The 25,225-nt window shown below is 41.4% G+C and overlaps 1 protein-coding gene across 5 annotated transcripts in view; it reads right to left on the bottom strand.

The window, feature by feature from the left end:
- CTPS2 (CTP synthase 2) overlaps window positions 1-25,225 on the bottom strand; it is a 131,911-nt gene that overhangs the window by 14,814 nt on the left and 91,872 nt on the right. For all 5 annotated transcript variants that reach the window (XM_067566101.1, XM_067566102.1, XM_067566099.1 and 2 more), the window contains 4 exons: window positions 16,606-16,702; window positions 8,213-8,268; window positions 5,944-6,040; window positions 4,444-4,588 (listed from right to left, as the gene is read on the bottom strand). In XM_067566101.1, coding sequence (XP_067422202.1) covers window positions 4,444-4,588; window positions 5,944-6,040; window positions 8,213-8,268; window positions 16,606-16,702 — 395 coding nt within the window. The remainder of the gene's footprint in view (window positions 1-4,443; window positions 4,589-5,943; window positions 6,041-8,212; window positions 8,269-16,605; window positions 16,703-25,225) is intronic.

The following is a 25,225-nucleotide window of genomic DNA, read 5'->3' as shown; positions in this document are numbered from 1 at the left end:
CGTCTCAGGGTTGTATTATCCAGCAAAGAGTAATCTCTTCTCTTAGGAACAAACTTGTATTTCCTTTCAAATTCCACTGAAATGCTGCACAGATATTACATATAAAGATCAAAATGCTATGTTGTTCTTGGGGGTTGCTAATATTAAATACATTATATAAATCTCATTGAAGTGTGTTGGCTAAGAATGTGGTGGAAAAATCAAATAAAGCATGTTTTTTTCTTTAAGAAACTTTTGTCCACTGAGCGTGATCCTTGTTGAAAAAACTGTGTCTTTATTTCCTTCTGTGGGTTCTCTTTCAGTTTGAGTATCCTGAGTTGGGCAAGATCCTGACCCCCTGCTTCAGTTGGTTTGTACAGCTTTGGCAACACCTGATTCCCACAGCATGTCTGGGTGGTGTAGGGCCACTGTAGCAGCTTCTATGCCACCCTTCTCTGCAAATGCAGAGTGTGAGGGCATGGCCAGGAGAAAACAGGAGAGCAGGTGGTGTCCCTATAGCTTTTCCAACTCCAACTCTCAGAACAGTCCTTTTGGGCCTTGGAAATAATAGTGGTGAAGACTCTCTTGGTCACTTTGGCACCAATCTAACTCCCCTAAAGGAAATACTTTCATGGACTCAGTGAGAATTGAATCAGGCCCTTTATGGCTTTAAGTAATTGTTAAAAAAGTAAAGACTTCCTGGAACAAAATGATGCCATTAGCTTTGCCCAAGAACATTTCCTCAGAGCCTTTTTTTGACAGTAATGCATTTGTTATGTTCGTCTACTACATCTTCTCCTTCCTATTGGATGTGAATATTAAGGTTCAAATTATCTTTTGGGATTGATTGAACAGGAGGTAATTGAGGACAAAATCTGACCTTAAAAATGTATCAGTGAACTACTATAAAATGAAATATCACCTAGGGCAAGAGCTGTGGTACAGATGTTCCCAAGCTGTAGCAAGCAGAAACACTCTTATGTAGGAGCAGTTTTTTTTATGCAGACTTTTTCAGGATGGATCCATCCTCATTTCCCGCACCTCCAAGAACTCAAGCAAGAGTTCCATTAGCACCAAATTCACTTACATGTAGAGCCGTGGGGTGTCCCCTTCTGTTTATTCTACAGTCACCAGTACTGTACCTCAGTTTTCCCCTCATGCACCATGTATCAGTCAATGCAGTGCCTAGGTGCAGCCAAGAGAAGAGGATTGCCTGTCCGTGTTACTATGGAAATCACCTGATGTGTTCAGGCAGTGATGGGGCGTGAATGTAAGCTGCAGTGTGTCACAACACTAATGTATCTCAGCTCCCACAGGGGGCAGAGAGTTAAGATTGCATATAACCTGCTTCCTGCTTGTCATAGCAATGAGCAGTCTGCTTTTAATGTTTTTATTAAAAAATATGGACAGTAAGTAATAGTAGCATATCCCATTCATTTGGTTCGGAAAATGCTGATCAACATTCTAACCTGCAGTGCTCCTTAGGGACAAGAACAGTAAACATTTTGACAGACAACTTCAGAGCTTTATGTCTTTTTAATGTATAAATTGAGAAAAAGGCCATCTCTGAAGATGTGAACAAGCTAAATTTAATCACTATGGCAATTGTATTTCCTGTAAAGGCAAGAGATAAACTAACTTGATGAAGCCAGGGTAAATGTCTGGTAACCAATAACTTATTGCTAAGCATGTATGTTATGTTAAATACTAAAACTTCACACACTGATTTAAATATTTATTTTTCTAAGGAAATTATTCCATTTTCTGTTATCAGTGAGCTAAGAGATGTAAGTATTAAATTAGAAATCTGTGATCTTTACTAAATGTCCAGCATAGAATGCTGCATGCAATAAAACACTTATTACACTGCAGTTTTGTTTATGAGATATAAAAAAACATAAAGTGATGATATTAAGAAGCTGTTATATAAGAGAGAAGGTTATATTCTATAATCAGTGAATAATACGGGGGCAGAACATGATGCTATAATAACAGACATGAGTCTCACGATTCATTAGGAGGATACAAGGCAAAAATTTCTCTTCAGCTCCAAGTAGTACATATTATATACCAGGGGTTCCCAACTTTTTCTTTTAAACTCACAAAAATACATAGTTTGCTGTGATGCCGATCAAATTTAAACTAGCTGGAGATTCCCCCTGGAGAATTCCTCCTGTGTAGCAGGAATCTCCACTGGCAAAAGAGCCAGTGGAGGAGACTCCACTGAAATCTCCACTCTTGGCATAAGGGAAGATGGGGTGGGGAGGGGGTTTGGAAAAGCAAGGTTCTACTGTGCCCCATTCTCCAATGGTGAAAGATCTCTGAGGGACCTTATGTCAGTTACAGAAATTAAAACTGCCCCCTCTAACTTACACTAGGGCTGGGCAGCTGAAAATCGGGGAACCCATGGCCTGTTTCTCCTCTCTCCGCTACACAGTGGAAAAAATCAATCCCTTTGTGTCTTATTTTGTCCAGAATTCCCCAAACACTAGGACTTATAACAATGGAGTGTGTATCTGTATAGTTAGAATACCCAATAGTCTAGTGGTTAGCGTGCTTACCTGGGATATAGGAGACCCCAATTTGAATTCCCACTCTGCCTGATTTGGAGCAAGGGCTTGAATCCAGGTACCTTACATCCCATGTGAGTGTCCTAACCACTGGGCTATTGGCTATTCCGGGGCAGGGCTCTTTCAGTTGCTCCTGTTGAAGCTGTTCCACTTTGTATAAGTATTTAAATATTCATTGGAGCAGGGACTGGAACCTGACTATCCCACATCCTGAGTGAGTAGCCTGACTATTGGCTATAACGGGGAAGGATCTCTCCGTTTTTTGTAAGAAAAAACGGACATGGCTTAGGCACCTCACTCCAGGAGAAGGTTTGTGGCTGAGAATCTCAAGCATAGGCAAGGGCCAAAGGCTCAGCAAAATAGGAGTTAGGTACCTAAATCCCTTTGTCTATCTGGGCCCTAAATACCTGCTCCTTTCCTCTACATTTCACTCCTGACTAGCATAAGCTGCTTCCCACTCAGCTTGCTGGCTTCCGAGAATCCCTTAGACACCTAACACTCCCCATTCAATGCACAGGGAGCCTGGGTGCCTAAATCAGGGAGGCGAATTCTAGTAGCAAGCAGGGCACCTAGGAGCTAGTGTTGCGACGCCTACGTCCCCTTTGTGAATCTACCCCTAGCTCATTAGGATTAGGAAGGAACTTCCCCAATAGGTTTTCCTGTAATTGTCCATTTCAGGTCTCTTGCACCTTCCTCTGAAGCATCTGGTGCTGGCCAATGACAGAGGCAGGGCACACGACTAGACAGACCATTGGTCTGAACTGATACGACTGTTTATAATGGGGAGGGTGTGAATTCACCACCAGAGAATCCCCTCAAGCCAGGACATGCATCGCAAGGATACTTCCCCTCTGATACCCTCTACTGTCTGCCATTCTGGTTCTGCAGTGGTCTTAGGCTTCTGCAGACCAGCCCTCTAGCTAGGTCACCTTTAAAGTTCAGTCTCCTTCTGGTGTTACAAAATTCCAACTAAAAAGTCAAATAAACATCCAAGCAAATGTTTCTTCTGCCCCTCTTAGCTTAGTCTGACATTCCCTGCTCTTCATCCCTACTCCCAGGATCTACAGAGTTCTTCTTTGCACCTTAAACTGAGCCAATTATCTTAGATTTTTTTTATATTTTGAGAAGCTTTGCCATTTTATCCTGGGTTCCCCCCAGCCTCCCATGCTCTTAATAATTTATTTATTATTATTATTATTATTATTATTAACATGGCATCTTTGATTATTAAAGCACTTTACAAATATGAATTAACTAATACAGGCTGAAAAATACTGCTATAAACAAGAAATGTCCCAAAAACTTTACCCTGGTTACAGAGACAGGTCTGGGATCTTGGTTTGGGCTCAGCCACAAAATTCTGACCTGGGCTCAAATCCTCCCCAAACTCGAGAAATACTCAGACGGGGTTTCACTTTGGGCCCTTTCTACCTGCTCAATATTAACAACTCACTGCAACAAAATAACCTTGACATTCACCGTTTCATTATATCATTCACATATGCTAGTTAAGAACTTCACTTAACTGGGTGAGTTGCCAGCAGACCTTTTCCCCTGTAAAATAACCATTAACACAGATGAAGTTAGAGGGCCAGGTACCTCCTGTGAGGTGAGAAATCATTTTCCTGGAACTGACTGCAGCCAGTCAGGAGGTATTTATTTGCATTTCCCCAGTACATATTGTTTCTGAGCCTACTATTGTTAGTCTCTGAGGAGAAAAAAGAGAGAGAGATGGCTCTTCAGATGACTGTTTTCAGCTAATCATGAGCCAGGATTTTTCTCATGAATGTAATAAAAATCAAGATAAAAAATTCCCCTTCCCTTCCTGATTTACTGTATCAATAAAGGATAGTCCTGCTGAAACTGTAGGCAAACAAGCAAGTAATAAGGTTACCTTGGAGACAGTTTACATCCACGTTGCAAGTATGCACTGAGTGTCCCAGTTGCTGCAAGCAAGAGACCAAGGTATGGAGGTGAGGGCTTCATAGGTCTTGAGGAAAATTCCGGATGGAACTGAACACCAATAAAATATGGGTGATCTAAAATCCAAAGAGCATAAAGAAAATGGTAGAAGCTAGGAAATAGAAGAGAGTTATTAATAAAGCTACTGTGTAAGGGAAAAGATTGAACACTGGGCACTAAAGGTTTCATAAATAACTTTCTAAATCTTTTAATTTCATATGGCTATAATGAGGGGAAAATATATTAATATTCTTTAATTAAATATGACAAAGGAAAACTGACTAAGGCTATGAGGACTATCACATGCAAATCTGAGTGCTAATAATAGCACAAACCACTCAGATTTCATTCCCCTATTTACAATGAAGTCACTAGAATGCACCACAGTGTGTTTAGACTCATCTCTCATGTTTACTGTAGTTTAGTTTCAATATAGTTTGTGTGCATATACTGATACACATGAATGTACATGCAGTGTGCATAAAAACCTGTCAGATCTTGCAAGCTACTGAGTGCCTTCAGCTCCCACCAAAATAAGTAAGCATCAGGGTCACATGGCACTTTACTGGGAAAGGCCCACTGGCTGGAGATAGATACCATTAGAGCAGGATAGGAAAAGGTGATCCCATTTTGTGGAGGATTTTCATATTTGGTTTCATTCTGATGCTTAATGCAATCCCAAAATACTGAAATTATCCACACAGTGGAATGGAGCCCTGAGTCTAGTGTAGTCTGCATGGCAGGCTGCTGCAGAACATAGAAGCCCTGGAGTCCCTGCCTCCAAGGCAGACTGAGGACTGCCCCAAAGCCCGGGAGATCCTGGAAGCCCTGGTGGGCTATTGAGGACCCGCAAACCTGGGAGCCAGGGTTCCCTGGTTCTTGGCTCCCCATCAGACTGCTGAGGAGTCAGGTGGACAAGCTGGCAGGAAATCATCTCTGTGAAACGTTTTCATTCCAACAAACAGGCAAATTCTAGGATCCCTGCCTCATTCAGTGCAGGGATGGAACTGCTTTGGGAATGAATCAGGGTTGTGTAATGAAGAAGGCTGCTGTCTGTAGGACCCCAGCTTTATTGGTCTCATGGTTAGGACAGCTGAATGTTGCCTTGAAGAACTGGATTCTATCCCTGCCTCTGCCACCTGAGTACTCTCATGTGGTCAGGAGTTGTTGAGCTAAGATGTCAGCCTTTTGGAAGAGAGCCACATGACTCCCGGAGACACTGCATTGTACATATTGTCCTGGAAGAGAAATGGAGGGCAGTGGTTCCTAACACAGAGCAATCAGCTTATAGGACCTCATAGGATATGAGAGTCATTTTGGGCTTAGATGCAGTTGTGCCTGGTCAGTAGTGTTTTCACATACAGCTCACTCTGATAATGTCTTCACTTATTTAATATATGCAGAAGGTGTTACAAACAACTGAGCTACTTACTTTCCAGTTCAATGATCTCCATTCTACTCCCTTCTGTGTCATGGCCAACAAATTTCAAACCTTTCTCTTCAAAGCAGACAATCAACTCTGGGTTCACCTGGAAAATTGAAAAATACAGGTAGAAATCATTGTAGTACTTATTTAGAGTTAACAAAGGTAGGTGAGTTTTAACTTTTTTTGATATGTATGTATGAAAGTGGGGAGCTGAGAATTATTCCTTGTTTGTTTTTAAAAATTGCAGTGGAAATTTGTAAAATTGGTGGTTCTTAAGTAATATGAAATTAAGCAGATTTCTAAAAAATGTGAAATACATCCAAAATACTAAAATGGCTCCTACCGGTACAGTATATTTGTACCAAGCACGGTTAATATTCTAAAACATGTATTATGTAGCTAATAAGCAAGTATGTTTCTTTAATAAAGTCAACCATAATCACTTGAGGTCCTAAAGGCAAATAATGCCCAAATAAAAACCATGACTCACAAAACATAGAATAAATAACTTCATACAGAACCTTCTCACCTATACAGAACCACAGATACTCACAAATATATGGCATTCCTAGCAAATTAACACATATCAACATCCCAAGCAAATTAACACATAACCTCAGTCACCAAGCTCATACCCAGCCAGCCTTAACTCTGCCCTCTGTGGCTTGTCAGTGTTCCTGTAACTGCACATTTCCTATACTGGGTGGTCTTGATTTCAGCATTATTTGTCCTAAGAACCTTGGCAATTTTAAGTGGGGTTTGGATATAGGGGTTCTTGTTGTTTGTTTCTTTGCTTTTGTATTTGTGAACTATATCATGTTCATTATTTTGCTATTAGTAAGGAGTGTTACTACATCATGTGGTCTGTAGAATAACTGTTATTGATTATTAGGCAAGGAGGAGTGTGCTAGGGGGCTCACGGGCTGAGCAGCCTAGTAGTTAGTGTACCCAACTTCCGGTCCCTTGCCTCTCTGTCAGGGCGGTAGATATACCTTTTCCTGACCTTAAGCCAGGGACCTTTGGCTTTCCTCCCACATCAAGGTATAGGCCCTTAAGAAGATATAGTTGGGGGATCCGGGCCCACCCCTCTAATGGGTCTCAGCCCAAGGCCCTATGGGAAGTGACACCAGGAGTGTTCTCTCTTCAGTGAGTCTCAGTTGCTCCCCTGAGCTACTTCCTATCTATAGATCCCCTCCATTTGTAGTATGCCGCTATAATCCAAACAAACAGTCAATCCCCTTACAACAGAAAAATCAAAAGGAGCAGGGCTCTGTCAGCTGCTGGCTCTCAAAGGGGGTGGTGGCTGGAGAAGGCTCTGCCTGTAGGCCTTACCCACTCTGTGGCCCCCTCTCAGGCTCACTCTTCTGTCTGGCTTCCCCGAGAAGGATTCCTCTCTCCTACAGCCTGGCCACCACCCTTTGCCTGAGCGTCTGAGCTCTTTTTAACCCGCTTCTTCAGACAGAGCACGCTCGGCAGGTCTAGGGGTGCAAGGCAGCTGTGACCCAGTATTGCCTTTTAACCCTTTCAGGTAGGTACAATAAATGTGTAGTTTTTGCAGGGCATGCAGCATGAACAGAACAGGATTTGCCAGATAGGAGTGCTGTCACAGCAATGCAGCCAGGAGGCAATATTCTTCTTTTTATTTTGCCATTAGTACTTGCTACTCTGAGTCACGCAAATGTGGTTACCTCCCGTAGAGTTCCTGTCTTGACTGATATAGATGGAGGCTTACACCTTTATTCAGGTAACCAACCAAATCATTTCTCATAAGCCATTTCCCCTTGGGATACTTGTCTTCCACTCTGCACAGCATAAGTGTGGCTTCCTCTAAATATCACTCTGAAAGTCTGCCAGCAGGAGGGGCTCATACAATAAATTGCTATTACCTTGTCTTGGGGAGCAAGCCTGTTACCTGTGTGACATATCTGAGCTCAACTAACCTGAGAAGCAATCCAACTGAAGGGCTTAATCCTGCTCCCATTGAAATCAATAGGAGTTTTGCCATTAACTTCACTGGCAGGAGGATCAAGTCCAGTATCACTCTTTAAGCTAGGTCTCCTAAGATGCAACACTGTCTGTAAATCACAGAACCCTTTGGAGTACATCTACACAGTACCTACTATTAGACCAAACCCTTAAGGCCTTGCTTCACCCTTATTCAGGAAAACTCCCACTGACTTTAATGGGAGTTTTGCCTACATACAGATTGAATAACTTCATGGTTTGCCAATGCTATAAATGCTCAACACTATAAACTACAGTAGCAATACCTTACCTCATACCGATGCCTGTGTCGTTCCTCCAAAAAATCTTCGCCACCATAAAGTTTCCCTGAAGATAACACAAGGAAAATGATTAATAGTAAAGTGTTGCTTCTACAAAAAACTGCTAGAAAACAGAAGATACTCTCCGTACAATGTGCCATCGTGTTTCTAATGTTATTCTTTTAGTTCACAATTGTCCTGCACACGCTCCATGAAATCTAAATTCCAAGAGATTTCTCATACTGAAATCACCCAATTCTATTCACTGAGCCCCTAACACAATTTCTGCTTGTGCCTTCCTGTCTCACTACTTGTTCATCTTTCTTTATTGCTACTTGAGTCGTATACTGTTAGCTTATTCAGCCGTTTGCTGTGTTGATGTAGCCATGCTGGTCCTAGGATATCAGAAAGATGAGATGGATGCTCTCCAAGACAAGGGGGGTAAGGTAGTATCTTTTATTGGACCAACTTCTGTTGGTGAGAGAGACAAGCTTCTCAGCTTACACAGAGCTCTTCAGAAGAAGAACAGAAGTTGGTCCAATAAAAGATATTACCTTACCCGCCTTGTCTCTCTAACTTACCAGAAACTATCAACTTCTGCAAGTTGAATTATGAATAACTTTTGTAGACTGCAGAGCTTTTGATGCCAAACCTAAATGGTTTTGCATGACTTCATAAAGCCCATACACTGGAAATGGACTAGTGAGCCAGGCTGTATGAAACCCTTATAGAGATACTTAGCACCCCCATGCACCCACAACAGGCATCTGCAAAAGAGTTCGGCGTGAAGGAAGCTGAGCCCGCCACCCAAACCTTTTACTAGGGTTCTGTTCCATTTTAAAGGACCAAACCCTGCAGTTGACATAATACCTGCAACGACAAAAAGAGAAGTTCTCTCTATATTCTTTTTCTTCTTTTTGTGCTTCCCCCTGTCCTGGCAACTGTAAAACTGATTAGGTTTGGAGCATATCAGTTAAGTTTGGAGCATATCAGTTAAGTTTGGAGCATATCAGTTAAGTTAAGTCATCCAGTCCCAGCTTTTGGCAGTCAGAGGCTTAGGCTATGTCTATACTACAGTCTATGTCAGCAAAATTTGTGTCGCTCAGGAGTGTGAATATTCCAACCCCTGAGCAACATAAGTTACACTAACATAAGCTTTTGTGTGTACAAAGCTAAGTTACATAGCTTATGTCGCTCACGCAGGTAGTTTTCTTATGCTGACAGGAGAGCTCTCTCCCGTCGGCAGACATAACAGTACAGCTGTGGTGCTGCAGCGCTGTATGTGTAGACATACCTCAGGGACAGCCAGAGCACGGGGTTGCATTCCTAACCATCTTGGCTAACAGCAGCTGATGGATGTATCCTCCGTGAATTTATCAAATTCTTTTTTGAACCATTATACTTTTGGCCTTCACAATATCCCTGGCAATGAGTTCCACAGGCTGACCATGCATTATGTGAAGAAGTACTTCTTTATGTTTGTTTTAAACCCGCTGCCTAGTAATTTCATTGAATGACCCCTGGTTCTTCTGTTATGTGGAGGAGTAAATAACACTTCCTTATTCACTTTCTCCACACCATACATTATTTTATAGACTTCTATCATATTCCCCCTTAGTTGTCTCTTTTCTAAATTGAACAGTCCCAGTCTTTTTAATCTCTCCTCATACAGAAGCTGTTCCATTCCGCTAATCATTTTAGTTGTCCTTCTCTGTACTTTTTCCAATTCCCATATATCTTTTTTGAGATGGGGCACCCAGAGCTGCATGTGGAATTCAAGGTGTGGGTGTACTATGAATTTATACAGTGGCGTTGTGATATCTTCTGTCTTTTATCTATCCCTTTCCTAATGGTTCCTAACATTCTGTTAGCTTTTTTGACTGCCACTGCACATTGAGCGGTTGTTTTCAGAGAACTCTCCACAATGACTCCAAGAGCTCTTTCTTGAGGGGTAACAGCTAATTTAGATCCCATCATTTTGTATATATAGTTGGGATTATGTTTTCCAATGTGCATTACTTTGCATTTATCAACATTGAATTTCAGCTGCCATTGTGTTGCCCAGTCACCCAGTCTTGTGAGATCCCTTTGTAACTCTTCACAGTCTGCTTTGGACTTAACTATCTTGAGTAGTTTTGTATCATTTCCTCACTGTTTCCCCCTTTTTCCAGGTAGAAAGTGACAAACTTCTAACTGTAGAGCTAATGAAAGGTAATGGACCAAATCCTGCTTTCTATTACACCACGGTAAGTAAGCTAGTTTACAACCTGGCCCAATGTGTTATTGCAAGAGTGCACTGCTGCAGGACATCTCCAAAACGTGCCATGAGGTAATACCAAGGTCTCACTGAGGGAGTTACAAGAGTTAATCCTAAGGAAACCTTTAAAAACCTCCACACTCCCATTCTAGTTGTGATGTATCGGGAGTGGGAGCAGGATTGCCTTCTCCAGTACAGATGATCAAAGCTTTCTGCACTCCTTTGACACATCTGGCCACCCAAGCCACTCAGAATGATGACACCGATTTACAACACATTGTTGCACTCTAACATTAACCTTTCCATCAGCAGATGATAAGGAACACGTAACAACTGCGGTAGAGCAACAGGAAAAGACTGTACATGATGAAGCATGTACCCACATCCTATCTGGTGTCACCTAGTCCATTCAGCTCACTGTCAAAAAGCCATCATCTCCAAAAGCAGGTTTTCTTTTAAATGGGCACACATACTGCACTTTCATTTCCTGCCAATTACAGATCATCTGAAAAAGTCAAAAGGATACTTCCTGCAAGTTCATATCCCAGATGAACGCCACAGGCAGAAACGATGAACAGGATGATAATGGAGCAAGTATATCTGAATCTGCTGCAGCATGGGAAACACCAGGGGTCCCCTGACCTCTACTAAGGACTCTGGTTGTCTTTCTCCACCATTCCTACTTCCTTAATTCCTATCCCCGCCCACTCAGTTTCTTGGGGGACTCTCTTTACCTCCTATTTCACTGAGTTAGGGTCTGTTGTCTAGGGGTTTCTAAAAATGCCCTTCTAGTTTGTTTTTTCCCTGGCTGTAGGGCTCCATTTCCTCCCACTCAGGTTTTCTGTTTCCACACCTGCAGCTTTCAACATCACCTTTTTTTCCTAATGGGAAAAGGGGCTCCAGTTGGTACCCAACACATCTGGGTGGGGCAATCTGTCCATTACCCCAGCTTGCTTTCAGTTTCCTCCTCTGGATTTCCAGGGGTATCTCTGCCATAAGGCAGCACTTTTTATTTCCATGAACACACGCTCTTCTCATACTTGCCTCTGGAACCAGTATGGGGGTTGACCAACTCCTGCTAGATCAGGGAGCAACTGGAGGCCCTGTCTATCAGGAGAACTGTGTCTACCAGGACTCTTTTGACATTTCCTTCTCACCATTGCTGGAAGATAGACAATTTCTTTCCTTTTTTCCTTCCTTCCAATCCTGGCACAGCCACAAAACTTAGCAAACCTACATTTCATGTATGGGTAGTCCCTTTTCATACCTGATACCTACACTGAAAATTTGTCATGGGTTGAGCCCTGGCCAGAGCTTTTCTGGGATCTTCCTTCTTCCTTCCTTCCTTCTCTCCACACTTCTGGCTGTTGTGGGTGCCCTAAACATCCTTCTGAATTCTGGTCCTCTATGAGGTTGGCCCTCTCTCCTAATGAGGTCTGCCTCTGTTAACCCTTCTCTCAATCTTAGCGATGCGTCCAAAGTGCCAGGTTGATGCCATCTAACACACAACTGTACATACTTGGGGAGGCACTGAAGGAACTGTTCCAACCCCAGAGCATCCATTATCTCCCCACAATTTGGCCTCAGCACAATCCATCAACTTTTGGGCAAATGACTGGGGCTGCACCACCCCTAGCCTCCTCGTGCCTTGGAATTTTTGTCGCCATTTATTGGTGGAGACCAACTCAATCTAGGATGGCTCCCTTGACCCTCTCATAGTCTCTGGCCTTTATTTAGGGCAATATAGGCTGCTTGATCTTCCCCCATCAAACAGGTTTGGGGTTGGCAGTGAATCCCGGGCTAGGTTGGTTTTGGGGCTGGCAGGTGGCCCTGGGCTAAGGGTTATGCTTCAAGCTGGTAGATGGCCCCTGGATAGGGTTAAGGATAGAGCTAGCAGGTGCCCTCAATGTAAATGTAGGGCTGGCAGGGCATGCTAGGCTTGGGTTATGGTTAGAGTTGGCTGAGGGTTCTGGACTAAGGTTCAGGAGGCTAGTAGGGGGCCCCAGGTTGGGTTAGCTTTTGGATCAGCAGAGGTCCCTGGGCTATTGTTAGGGCTGGGGCCAGCAAAGGCCTCCTAGCTAAGGTTAGGGTTAGCAGAGGTTTCAGTACTAAGATTAGGGCTGGGGCAAACAGGCAGTCCCAGTCTAGTATCAAGCTTTAGGCCAGGAGGCACCCCTATGCTACAGGTAGGGTTGGGCCCAGCAAGAAGTTCTAGGCTAAGTTTATGTTTGGATTTGACAGGTCGCCCAGGGCTGTGGCTAAGGTTGGGGCCGACCTGTGTCCTTCAACTAGGATTATGGCTTTTGATAGGAGGGGGCCCCATGTTGGGGTTAGGGTTAGGGTTGGGACTCGCAAGGATTTCTGGGCTAAGATTTGGTTTCAGCGTGGTAAGTTCCCCAGTGCTGGTGTTAAGGCTGGGTCCAGCATGTGGCCGCAGGGTTAGCATGCAGGCCAGCAGAGGCTCTCATGTAGCGCTGCACATAGGATTGGCAGAGGTTCTTGAGATGTCGTTAAGTCTGGAGTCAGCAGACTGACCAGCGCTAGGGTTATAGTTGGGGCCTCAACCCTAACCCAAACCCAGGGCCCCATGGAATATGTCTACACTGCAGCTCAGAGAGGGCCTCCCAGCCCAAGTAGACCCTCACACTAGAGGAGCTCAAGCTAGTGTGCTAAAAATAGCAGTGTAGAGCCCATCTACCCCCTGGGTCTCAGCTCACGTGGCCAGCCCAAATCTCCACCCGAGCTGCAACGTCCACACTGCTATGTTAGCATGCTAGCTGGAGCCCTGGTACTGTGAGTCTGTGCATCCGGGTTGGCAGTCTCACTCCTAGCTGCAGTATAGACACGCTTGCTGGCCCCAACAACAACCCTAGCCCAGAACCCACTGCCCTCTCCAACCATAACACTAGCCCAGGGCTACCTGCCAACTTTAACTTAAACCCGGGGGCCTCTGCCAGCCCCAACCCCAACCCTAGCCCAGGGCTGCCTGCCAGCCAAGCATGGAGCTGCTCTTCTGCCCCCAACTCTAACCCTGGCCTGAGGGCCTCTGTTAGTCTCAAACCAAACCCTAGCATGAGGCTGCCCCAAATCCTAACACTAGCCAAAGGCTATCCGCCAGAACCAACCCTTACCTGGGGGCTGCATGGTGGCCCCAACCATTACCCTAGCCTTCGTTGGCCACAACCTGATGGCCTATGCATGCCCCAATTTTATCCTTAGCCCATTGGCTTCTACTGGCCCTGACCATAACCGTACTCCTGGAGCCTTTGCCAATCCCAACCCTAATCCTTGCCTGGGGTCCCCGACTGGCTTCAAACCTAATCTGAAGGCCTCTGCTGGCCCTTGCCCCAACCTCAACCCAGGGACCCCATGTTAGCCAGTCCCAACCCTAACCCTAACTCTAGATTTCTGTCAGCCCCAACCTTAGCCCAGAGACCGCCTGCTGGCTCCATCCCTAACTCTAGCCCAGCAGAGGCCCTCGAACTAGGGTTAGGGCCTAGCCAAGGGGTCCAATTTTCTTTCTTTTTTTTTTTTTTTTTGAGTTTTTGTCTTCATAACTAAACACTTTATAGAAAATACTGTTTTCATTCAATTGTCATATCAGTTCTTCTCTTGAACTGCTTTCTAGAAATGTCATCAGCAATATTTTAAAATGGATAAGTGAAAGAAAGCAATGTTAGATTGCTTAAATTCATATTAAAAACAGTCAAGTAATCTTTGTGAAGTAAAGTTCTGTCTTTTAATTTAGTATGAAGGTACTCCCATCACTATTATATAATCGGTAGCACATATTTCTTTTAGGAGAAACTCACTAATCCAATAACCAATAATCACCTGAAGAAGATGGATTTCCAGGAGTTTTACAAATGATATTCTGACCTCTTCAGCTGTACTGGAAGTTTATAGGAGAGGCAGAGCAGAAGGTGAATTGTCTCAAAATCTTAATTCAACTATATCTGGTTCCCAGGAAAATAAAAAATCCAGACACTCCATTGTATCTTAACTACAAGCCAGTGTCTTACACTGATATATATTTTAAAATATTCTCTAAAATAGAGGAGAAAACGTTACACTTCAGTTAGTACATTCATCTCAGGAAGGTTTTGTTAAAGAGATGGCTTCAAGGGACAGTATAACCATGACTCTTTGTAACATAGGCCTTGGCCAAAAATGAATCTCCAAAAATAATGGATATCATAAATACAAAGATTTCTCTTAGGTAGTATTCTTTTGTTCCTGACTAATCCCACTTCATCAACAAGGAATCTCACATATGTTATTGGGGACTTTATAATGTATCTGGATACAAAATTAGTTGGGGGAAAATAAGGTATTAGTATTTTTTGTATTGTCCGAATGGAATGTTACTTATAGCACAGAATATTTAATATTCTGAAAAAAATGGCCCATTAGTTTGCTTAATGTCTTTGTGTGACGGACACATTAAGAGATAGCTGAAGCTCCTGTCTGCTAAATAGAATGAAGCACTTAGGCAAGAATTCAAATTCCCTGTGTAGTTTGGGCATTTATTCACCACCTCTTTTTTTTTCACCTGCTATGTAAAAGTAAGAAAGGAGGAGGATAAGCACTATGCTTTCACTGAGTCCTCTAGCAGTGGACTTTGGAAGTTCACGCCGACACCCATCCTCTCAGTTAATCAGAAGGAACATATCAGATGAGAGAAGATAAGCAGTGCCTGTTTGCCCTAGAATTCTGGCTAGAATTAACATGATGGGATTAAATCCGCATTCAGAACATTGGGGATGGATGCAGAGCATGTTGGCTAGCATTCATTCAAGAGTGTTTCAGCTTCCAAGGCAGTAAAAATATTAGGTTTGGTGTTGGCTGTGACATGCCAGGCTGGACAAAATAACATTTGCTAAGCATTACTGGAGATCAAAGCAGCTTCTTTTTCTAGTGCTATGGATCTTGATGATATAAACTCCCATTAGTTAAAAAAAAAAAAAAAATGGACTGTTATTCCATGAAGGGCAACGATTGATTACATTGAATTTATGAATAACTAATTCTGTTTATTAGTTCCAGTTTATTAGTTCTAGTTCCACTAGTTTCACTAGCTACCATGTGACCTTTTTTCTGGCACACCCTATGGGCAGAGGTATATCTGACAAATCTCTCTACTCATTATGGCTCAAGCTCTACCCTCAGAATTCCAATCACCCACTCCCACTGGCTTCAGAGGGCGCTGCATGTGAGAATCTGAGGGTTGATCTGGACTCAATATTTGTTTTCCTCTCTTTGTGTTCCTCGTAAGATGAACATAAAAATAGAGAGGGTTATTGCCTCAAGAAACAAGGATGATCATCACAGTCCACAGTTTAAAAAGGGGCTGGAACCACCGATGAAATTCTAAAAAAAAGTGAGGATCAGCGTGCATAATGAACGGAACTTAATTTAAAAAATAAAACTGCAATATTTTATTTGGGGAGTCTTTATGGCCTTCTTGGCTGACCCTCCCACTTTCCTTGCTTGGAAGTCCTAGCTCCTGCTGAGTGTACCTTGGTGTGTCTTCAAAAATGAGAGAGAGAGAGAGGCAGCAGCAGCCTGTACTGTTCAGTGAGGAATACCTGTGCCCTTGTAAAGAATCTGGCAGCATGGGACCATCTAGGGGATCACACCCTTCTGGAGATAGGAGCACTGCTGGGGAACTAAGACGTTGAACCCAGCCTGGAGTGCTGAGCTTCCTTTCTTCCCACTGCTGTCTGCAGAGCCACTGGTCTGTGCCAGCTCCCCTCACAGCAACTATTTTATCTGGTGCGTGGAGGAGAGAAGTGAAAGTGGGACAGAGAGCGAGTAAAGCTGTGTATCTGCACCACCAATGCCTCTCTGATAGTGGGTGATTCACTTCAAACTGGGAGAGAGGGCAGTTAATCTGTTTTAGTAAATATTGTTTATAGATACTAAAAAGATGCACCCCAGGAACTAATCAGATGAATAAAAAATGCTATTTGTTTAATTGCTTTTCAGGGTAGGAAACATTTTAAATATTGACAGCATGGTGCGTCAGGAAAGGCAATGAATGCCACCACAAAAACATGTCTGACACAGTCCATTTAGGCCTTTAAATATAAGTCACATGCTATTTTTATCATGAGAAGAAAATGAAACAGGCAAGAAGTAACTTACTTAGGACAGAGTCTTCTGTCTTGAAAACAGTCCTCCTTTTGCCCAGTCTCATTGTTCCACCCATATCTCCAGGATTGTGTTCAGGCATGTCAATGACCTAACGAGAAAATATTAGTGTTTCATGATTTATTGCCTTCTTTCTTTGATAAAAATGATTAGATAGCAGTCTGTGTAACATTAAAAATGATATTAACTTACTGTATATTTACAGTATTTCATACATTCATACATATTATTAGGATAGAAGATCAACAAATTCCAAAACATATTTACCAAAGAATGCCGCTAGATAATATCAACTTTGTTAACAGTTTTACTGCAGAGCAAAGATAAAAGAAAAGCATTATAAGAGGAACAATTATGAAGTTCTGCACAATCTACTGCAAGTGGCATCTCATATAGCTATCATGAGTGGATGGAGCTAGGTTTGTGGGTAGAGCTTGCGACGATATCACTTTCCCCATTGCAATATGACCCCTGAATGAAGTACTTTAAGATAACCCTTTGCTTCCCATTAACATAGTGAATTCTGCTCTCTAGTGTGGACTGTCATATGAAGAACCAGAAACAGCCGAAACTGCAGGTTCCCTACAGCAGGAATGGTGTTCTTATGCTGTTGCACAAAACAAAATATAATTATTTCTGGTATTCTTTGTGACCTGAACATGCTATTCACTTGAAAATCTTTTTTGTAATGAATGAGATTAGCCGCAAGGATTGCTACCGGGATTACGTTTAAAGTTTTGCCCTGTTTGGCTCATTCTGCTGGTATATTCAACCTATGGGAAATCCCTCTCACAGTGGTAAAAACTTTCAAAATGGTAGATACACCATATATGTATATGTATATATACACACACACACATACACACATCAAAGAATTAGACTGGCCAAGAGGAATTCAGAAAATACAAAATAGTCACATGGACTGGTAATCTGCTGGAGCTGCATTTATTAACTTTAATTTGCCCTTCTGGAGTAATGAAAACATTCTATGAAAGCAATCATACATTTCATAAAGTGAAGCCATACAATTCAAAAGGGATGGTAGAAGGTACTTGGCCTTTGGCTCTGTGCCAACGTAATTCAGAGGTGCAATTATCTCTGCATAACCTCATATCTTTCAAATGTTATTTATGATCTATATACTCATTATAAAGTACCGTGAATAAAAGCTGTGATCAAACTGGTTGAAGATTACAAACCCTGTAATTACTTCCCAAATAACATGAATGTGGGGATTATGCAGCCTCTTCAGCTAAAGCATTACTACTCCAGTCCACATACTTTTAAATCAATTAACCTTTTCTGACTTCTATTTACAGCTTTATTTGGAGCACACACTTGAAACACAGGGCAGAGTTATATAATCAAAACATATAACATCAGCCACACTTAGAATGTACAAAACACATAGGGTGAAATACTGGCTGAAGTCAGCGTCAAAACTCCCATGGGGAGTTGCTTCCTTGCCTGTAGAACATAGCAGGACGCCCTTTTAGTGGGTCTACTGGTTCTTACAGATGGCCATGGGGATGGTAATGAGCAGTCATTCATCATCATTAATGATTACCCCCTATAGGATCATGAGAGTTCAATTTTTTTTGCTGTGTAATGTGTATTTGAGGAAGATCACGAGGGTCAAGATTGTTAAAAATAGGAGTTCCTAACTCCATATTTAGTCACCTGCTTCATTTTCAAAGGTGCTGAGCATCCCAATAGCATCCAACAATGTCGACTTTAGGCTCCTACTTTTAAAAATTAGGTCTGAGATGTTTTCATCTATTGTTACCTGTATGCTAATAAATATACTCAGCTGTACTTTTTCTTCCCCACTTCAAATCTAGACTTTGTAATCTCTTTGCCTTCCCAGTACCTAGCCAAAGTAGGATCTCCCATGAACAGTCATTCAAAATATCCTTAAAGTAATGCTGGCATGTAAATGGAAGCATCTGGAGAAAACGAGAGAGATAGCAACTTCTTTCTTTGTTGAGAATGTGCCTGATTCTTGGATTCTGTGGCTTTGCCACTCTGATCTGGGCCTCTCTACACAGTTATCTATCCCTTAGTCACCTCCACATCAGATTACAGAACTTGGGACTGCTCCTGAAGAAGAATCAGAAGCATCAGTTAGTATATACGTGGCTTCCTATTTACTAAATGGGGAACTTCAGTTGGAACATGTTACAATTTTGCTCTAGGCAGTGAACTTCTATTTTTGCTTCCAGGTGGAAAGCAAAGTGCTGTTGGTCACTCTGTGAAACCACATCTCTTCCCATGCCTCACCACAGCAGTTCTGTGGTTATACAGAGACAAAATCAGAAAGGCTAAGGCACAGAATGAGTTACACCTTTTATAAATACATTAGGAGCAAAAGAAAGACAAAGGAAAGTGTAGGCCCTCTACTTAGCAGGGAAGAAGCTCATAACTAATGATGTCAAGAAGGCTGAGGTATTTAATGCTTACTTTGCTACAGTCTTCACTAAAAAGGTTAATGGTGACCAGATATTTAACACAATTAATATTAACAATAAGGGGGAAGGAACACAAGCCAAAACAGTGAAAGAACAGACTAAAGAATGTTGAGATAAATCATCTGGGCCTGATGAATTCATCCTGGGGTACTTAAGGAACTAGCTGAAGCAATCTCAGAACCCTTAGTCTTTGAGAACTCGTGGAGGATGGGTGAGGTCCAAGAAGACTGGAGATGGGCAAACATAACACCTATGTTTAAAAAGGGGAACAGAGAGGACACAAAGAATTATAGACCAATTAGTCTAACTTTGATACATGGAAAGATACTGGAACAAATTATTAAACAAGCTATTTGTAAGCATCTAGAGAATAATAGGGTTATAAGGAATAGCCAGTATCTATTTGTCAAGAACAAGCTATGCCAAACCAACCTAATTTCCTTCTTTGACAGGGTAACTGCTCTGCTCAATAGGAGGGAAGCAGTAGATATGATATATCATGATTTCAGTAAGGCTTTTGACATAGTCCCACATGACAGTCTCATAAGTCAACAATGGAAATGCAGTCCAGATGAAATTACTATGAGGTGGGTTCATAATTGGTTGAAAGACTGTACTCAAAGAGTAATTATCAATGGTTTGCTGTGAAACTGGCAGGGCATATCTAAAGGGGTGTACAGGGGCCAGTCCTGGGTCTGGTACTATTCAATATTTTAATGACATGGACAATGGAATGGTGAGTACGCTTAAAAAATTTGCAGAGGACACCACGCTGGGAGGGGGTGCAAGCACTTTAGAGGGCAGGATTAGAATTCAACCGGACAAATAGGATAATTGGTCTGAAGTCAACACGATTCAATAGAGACAAATGCAAAGTATTACACGTAGGAAGGAAAAATCAAATGCACAACTACAAATGTGGAATAACTGGTTATGCGGAGAATTGCTGAAAAGGATCTAGGGGTTATGGTGGATCACAAACTGAATATGAGTCAACAAAGTGATGCAGATGTAAAAAAGATTAGTAACATTCTGGAGTGTATCAACAGAAATGGCATATGTAAGACATGGGAGCTAATTGTCCCACTCTCTCAGCACTGGTGAGGCCTCACCTGGATTACTGTGTCGAATTCTGAGTGCCAAGCTTTAGGGAAGATGTGGACAAACTGGAGAGAGTCCAAAGAAGAACAACAAAAATGATGAAAGGTTTAGAAAACCTGACCTGTGAGGAAAAGTTAAAAAAAACTGGGAATGTTTAGTCTCAAGAAAAGAAGACTGAGGGGGGACCTGATAACAGTCTTCAAATAAGTTAAGGATTGTTACAAAGAGGATGATGATCAACTGTTTTCAGTGTTTACTTAAGTCAGGGCAAGAAGTAATGGCTTAATCTGCAGCAAGGGAAATTTAGGTTAGTGATTAGGAAAATAAATTCTAACTATAAGGATAGTTAAGCACTAGAATAGGTTTCCAAGGGAGGCTGTGGAATCCCCATCATTGGGGTTTTTTAAGAATAGGTTGGACAAACACCTGTCAGGAATGGTCTAGGAGGTTTACTTTGTCCAGCCTCAGCACAGTGGGCTGGACTTGATAACTTCTTGAGGTCACTTCCAGCCCTACATTTCTGTTATTCTACCTGGAATGCTCTTGCTTATGAGCTCCATAGTTAAATTGTCAGTGTGGGCAACAACACGTTGTTGGTAGATGGCCCAATCCCTGAAACTCTCATCTACTTAACGTCTAACTAAGTCTAAGTTAGGTGACCTTTAAGAAAAAAACACCTGAGGCAGCTATTTAATCTTGTTTCTAATTAGCAGGAGATTTTCTGTCAGAAGAGTGGTGGTCTAAAATAGGGAGGAGCCTATTATTTTGTGGCCACATTATTTTTATTTTTGTACTTACTTAGTTATTCTTTGACAGGCAATTATAAACTAATCCTTTGTTGCTTCCCCAGATTTGTAAAGCTTCTAGGGTCCCAGGTGAACTGAAAAGGACTATGACTACTAATGCTTTGTGTGGTTGGGTGAGGAAAGGTGGTGTTTACAAATTAATTCCTCACGTTGCTCTCAACCTGGACCTTCCTTTCCACTTCAAATAACCTCTACTGCTGTCTGTTACTTTGAGGACTATCAAAGATGAGATGAAAGCGAGGTCAATGGAAGAAAATATCAGCAGTCAGATGAGGACATTGCAGAGATCACATATATTTTGGGCCAGACAACCCAAATGAAACATTGATAATGAATCAACATAACAACACAACGTGCATTTTTAGGTAATAACAGTTTGGTCTCATTGGTATTAAATCAAAATGCTGAATGATGAGTAACTTTAAACCATACAGCTCAATATTTACTAGCCATTTTCTGTTTGGAGTATTTCATTGCTATTAGAAAATTTATGAAAGCAAACAAGAAAATTGTCAGACCTAGGTATGTAGTGCATAGGTCTCAACCTTTGGAAGTTGCAATACTTATCATATTAAGCATCTGCCTTCTGACAAAAGTCTTTGCAGGTGGGGCAAATTATCACCTAGCCTAAATTTCCTAGGACCATCAAGTTTTGTAAGAGCATCTCACATCCCGCAATACCAACATAAAGAATGCAAGAAAGCTTAATATTTGCAAGGAGATGAAACAATTTTTTAAATTCCCAAACCTTTACGTTTTGTTTCAGGTTGCCATCTATAAATGCTTAAGAGCGCTATAACTCTCTTCTGGTAGGAATCTCATTTAAAAACAAATCACAACGTTTCATTTACACCCAGAATTCTGTATTATACTCTAAAATATACAGAAAGTGGAAGTTCTTACAAAGCAAACCAAATAAACTAGCTGCTGCTCCACACCCACAATACACCACGTCATATCTCTAAATTGCTATAATTTAATTTTAAAGATTCTTTGGAAAAGCAGTTTTGTCTGCCATTTTAATCCTCTCCTGTTTGGGGAACAAATGATTTATCACTGAAAAAAGCACTCACTATTAATATAAATGCTGATCAAAATGCCAAGAGAAGTAATAACTAAAGAGATCAGATAAACACTGAGAGGAGCTCAAAGGATAATACTAACAGTAACATACGTGTGCAGAAGGGAAAGCAGATGGAAGCATGAAACGAAACAGCAGGTGCTGCTGAATACTAATACCTGCTGGGCATGGTTAAGAAAATCCCAATAATGAAAACCAACAAAAACTTCCCTTAAAATGCCCCAGGCACCCTTTCATTTATTGCTTTGCAGGGATAATCAATACTTGCTAGATTCAGATTGATCTGTTTCAGTGAAGATATGTATATTGTTCAGCAGGCCCAACCAAACAGAAAGCAGCAGTGTTAAACTGATACATTGGAAATTTTTAAAAATTACAAACGAAGAAAGCCTGTTTTAAGTGAGAGTTAATCAGCTGTAGTTGAAAAATTGATGCTGAAGACTTCCAAGTGTGAACATGAATACAGAAAACTTCCTCCCCTACTTTTTTAAAAACAGGATATTTCACATCTTAGTTATTGAAAGAAAAAACAGAGACTACAAAAATCCCAAGGCCAACACTAAGCATATGAAAACATTAAATACAACAAAATATATTTACATTATTGCTCAAAGAACACTGAATTCTGAGCTAACAAAATTATTATTACACACATCAAAAAAACTCATCACCATAGGATCTGCCACTCTACCACTGGGCTCCTCTACTTTGTCTCCAATTACATCCATTTTCTGCAAAATTACGACTACCATCTGAAAGCTTGGAAATGAAAATTATCAATGGTCCAATCACGCAGCCATTACTCACATGATAAATCACTTTGAAAGATGGGACCTATTATTTTTCTTCACTGGATTGTACTACAGTACCCAAAAAACCCTTCGTGGTCTAATCTAGCAAACTGACCACATGACTTCAGGCCTAAAATTATTGAGTTCTTTCTGAGATTTTGGACATTTTTTAAATCCTTGCAAATTCTTATTTACACTTTTGTGGCAGGATAGTTTCAGTCATTTCCCATTTTCAACACTCCTCCTACCTGAGTGTTGTCACTTCCTTTTTTTTTAATTAAATCATTGCCTAGGGCATTTATTTAATCAAAGTCTAAAACCCTCTGAGAAGGCCTCCACTTGAAAAAACAGACATTTTAGTACGTATAATTCTACCTGAAAATAATCTTACAAAGTGCATGAAAAGGATGTTCCTTTTGCAGCCAATATTTCTCCTTCATAATTCACTGAAATGGAAAAGATAATGGGGATACTGATGTGGAAAGCCCACAAAGGCATTATTTACAACATTTTAGAGCTAGCTTAAATATATCCAAATTTTCCTCAATATTAATACTGCACCATAAAATCAGGAGAACATACAGCAAATAAAATTCTCAGATAAACAAGGGGGAGAGGGGGGAGGGAGAATCACCAGAAGAAATGAGATTAGGCACTTGAAAGCTCAAATCCTCCCTAAAACTAGAGTTAATGAATTCCTATCAACAAGATGTGGCATGAACTGACAGCCACTTGCAATTTGTCTTTAATTTTATAATTGCTATGAAAACTGAATAAAGTTTTCTTGTGGATTTACATAAAGGGTCTTAATTAAAATTCTGCATCCAAACACCCCTGGACTCAGAGCGGTTCAAAATCTGAACTTTTGCAGCTGGCCTCTGACTCACTAATGATTTAAACCAAAACCCTAGATTCTAACATACCAAAACTTTGGAGGGAGGACTTCAAACTTATAGTCTAAATTTCATCATTTGGGCACATTTCTAGTTTAACATGACCTATGGCCCTAATTCTGGAAAACATTTACTCATGTGCTTAAGTTTATGCATAGATATGTGCTGTTCTGAATAGAAGTGCTTTCCTGAGTTGGGGCCAATATGAACACATATGTGAACTGTTAGCTGGGTGGAGGAGATTAGCATGACTCCTGAGACTCTGACTCAATTACCCTTTGGCCTTGTTTATACTGAAGTTTTTTTCCTAAGAGCATAGCATTGGTGATAGCAATATAAGAGTTCCAACATCATCTCTTGACTTCCTCTGGACAGAGTTAGATGACCTGATGGTCAAAATGGTAGCCAGCAGCCAGTCAGCTCTTGCACTTCCACTTATTGCTGGCCCTGGCAGAGCTGCACTGGTGCTATATAGAACAACAGTGAGAGAATGTCACAAAAACCTGAGAGTAAACAGAATTAACAATGAAGTTAACATAATACCACTTCTGATTCACATGGACACAGATCATTCTATTCTACAGAAAACTCTGTAGGATTAAAGGAGAGTCCCTCAGGGGAGTTTTTCTCAGATGATTCCATTTAGGTGCAGGTGCTGCCTTCCTAGGTTTGGAAAACAAATCCTTGCAGGTGTACCTTTAGAAAAATCCTCTCTGTAGAAGCTTTCTGTAGCATAACTGATTGCACATAGCAAGAGATCACAGAAAGTACAGGAAGGAACTGAACCTTGAGAAATGAAAAAAAGGTCATAATCGGTCCATTTTAGTAGAAATGTCTGTCATAAAAGGGTGACCCAAAGGAATCTGGGGCAAGAGCATAAACAAATTAAAATTATTGTTACTAATATGGACTGACAACAGAAAATCTTTCATAATCAAGTTGGTGTGGTAGCCTGGAAAAACTATAAAAAGTTGTCCCAATCCGTGGCTCCTCAAGCCCATATGAATCTTTTAGCAGTACTGGTTTTGTTAGGTCAGGTAAGAATGATTGTAATATACTATCTAAAATTTCACTCTCTCATACTTAGTTAAGCATTTCCTTTTGGAACTAGTTCAGTCCCACACTTGCTGAACCCTGAAAAAGCTGCCTGAGGAGGAGGACAAGAAGGAGGTGGTGCCACCAAAAGCCACCAGGGGCTAGCAGAGTGCCTTGCAACCTTTTGTTGTTGGAGTCATCTTGCCCTAAAGTGTGACATACTGGAGGGTGGATGCCCACCATCGCCTTATTTGTATCTCCTCATACCATGCCCAGCTACATCTGCTGCTCACCCTCCCTCTCTGGAATTACTGGGCTTGCAGAGCATGGAAGCTCCATGAACTGATAAATACATGCTCAGAACTCAGTTGTACACAAGATGCTCTTTGTGTCTCTGGTTATTTTTTCTCCTTTTTTTGTTTGCTCTTTTATTATTTTG

Source organism: Emydura macquarii, unplaced genomic scaffold (genome assembly GCF_026122565.2).
Source record: "Emydura macquarii macquarii isolate MOO-44397 ecotype Brisbane River unplaced genomic scaffold, CSIRO-AGI_Emac_v2 contig_2734, whole genome shotgun sequence".
NCBI classification, from domain to species: Eukaryota; Metazoa; Chordata; order Testudines; family Chelidae; genus Emydura; species Emydura macquarii.
The sequence above is the reverse complement of the archived record's forward strand: the minus strand, read 5'-3'. Positions and strand labels throughout refer to the sequence as shown.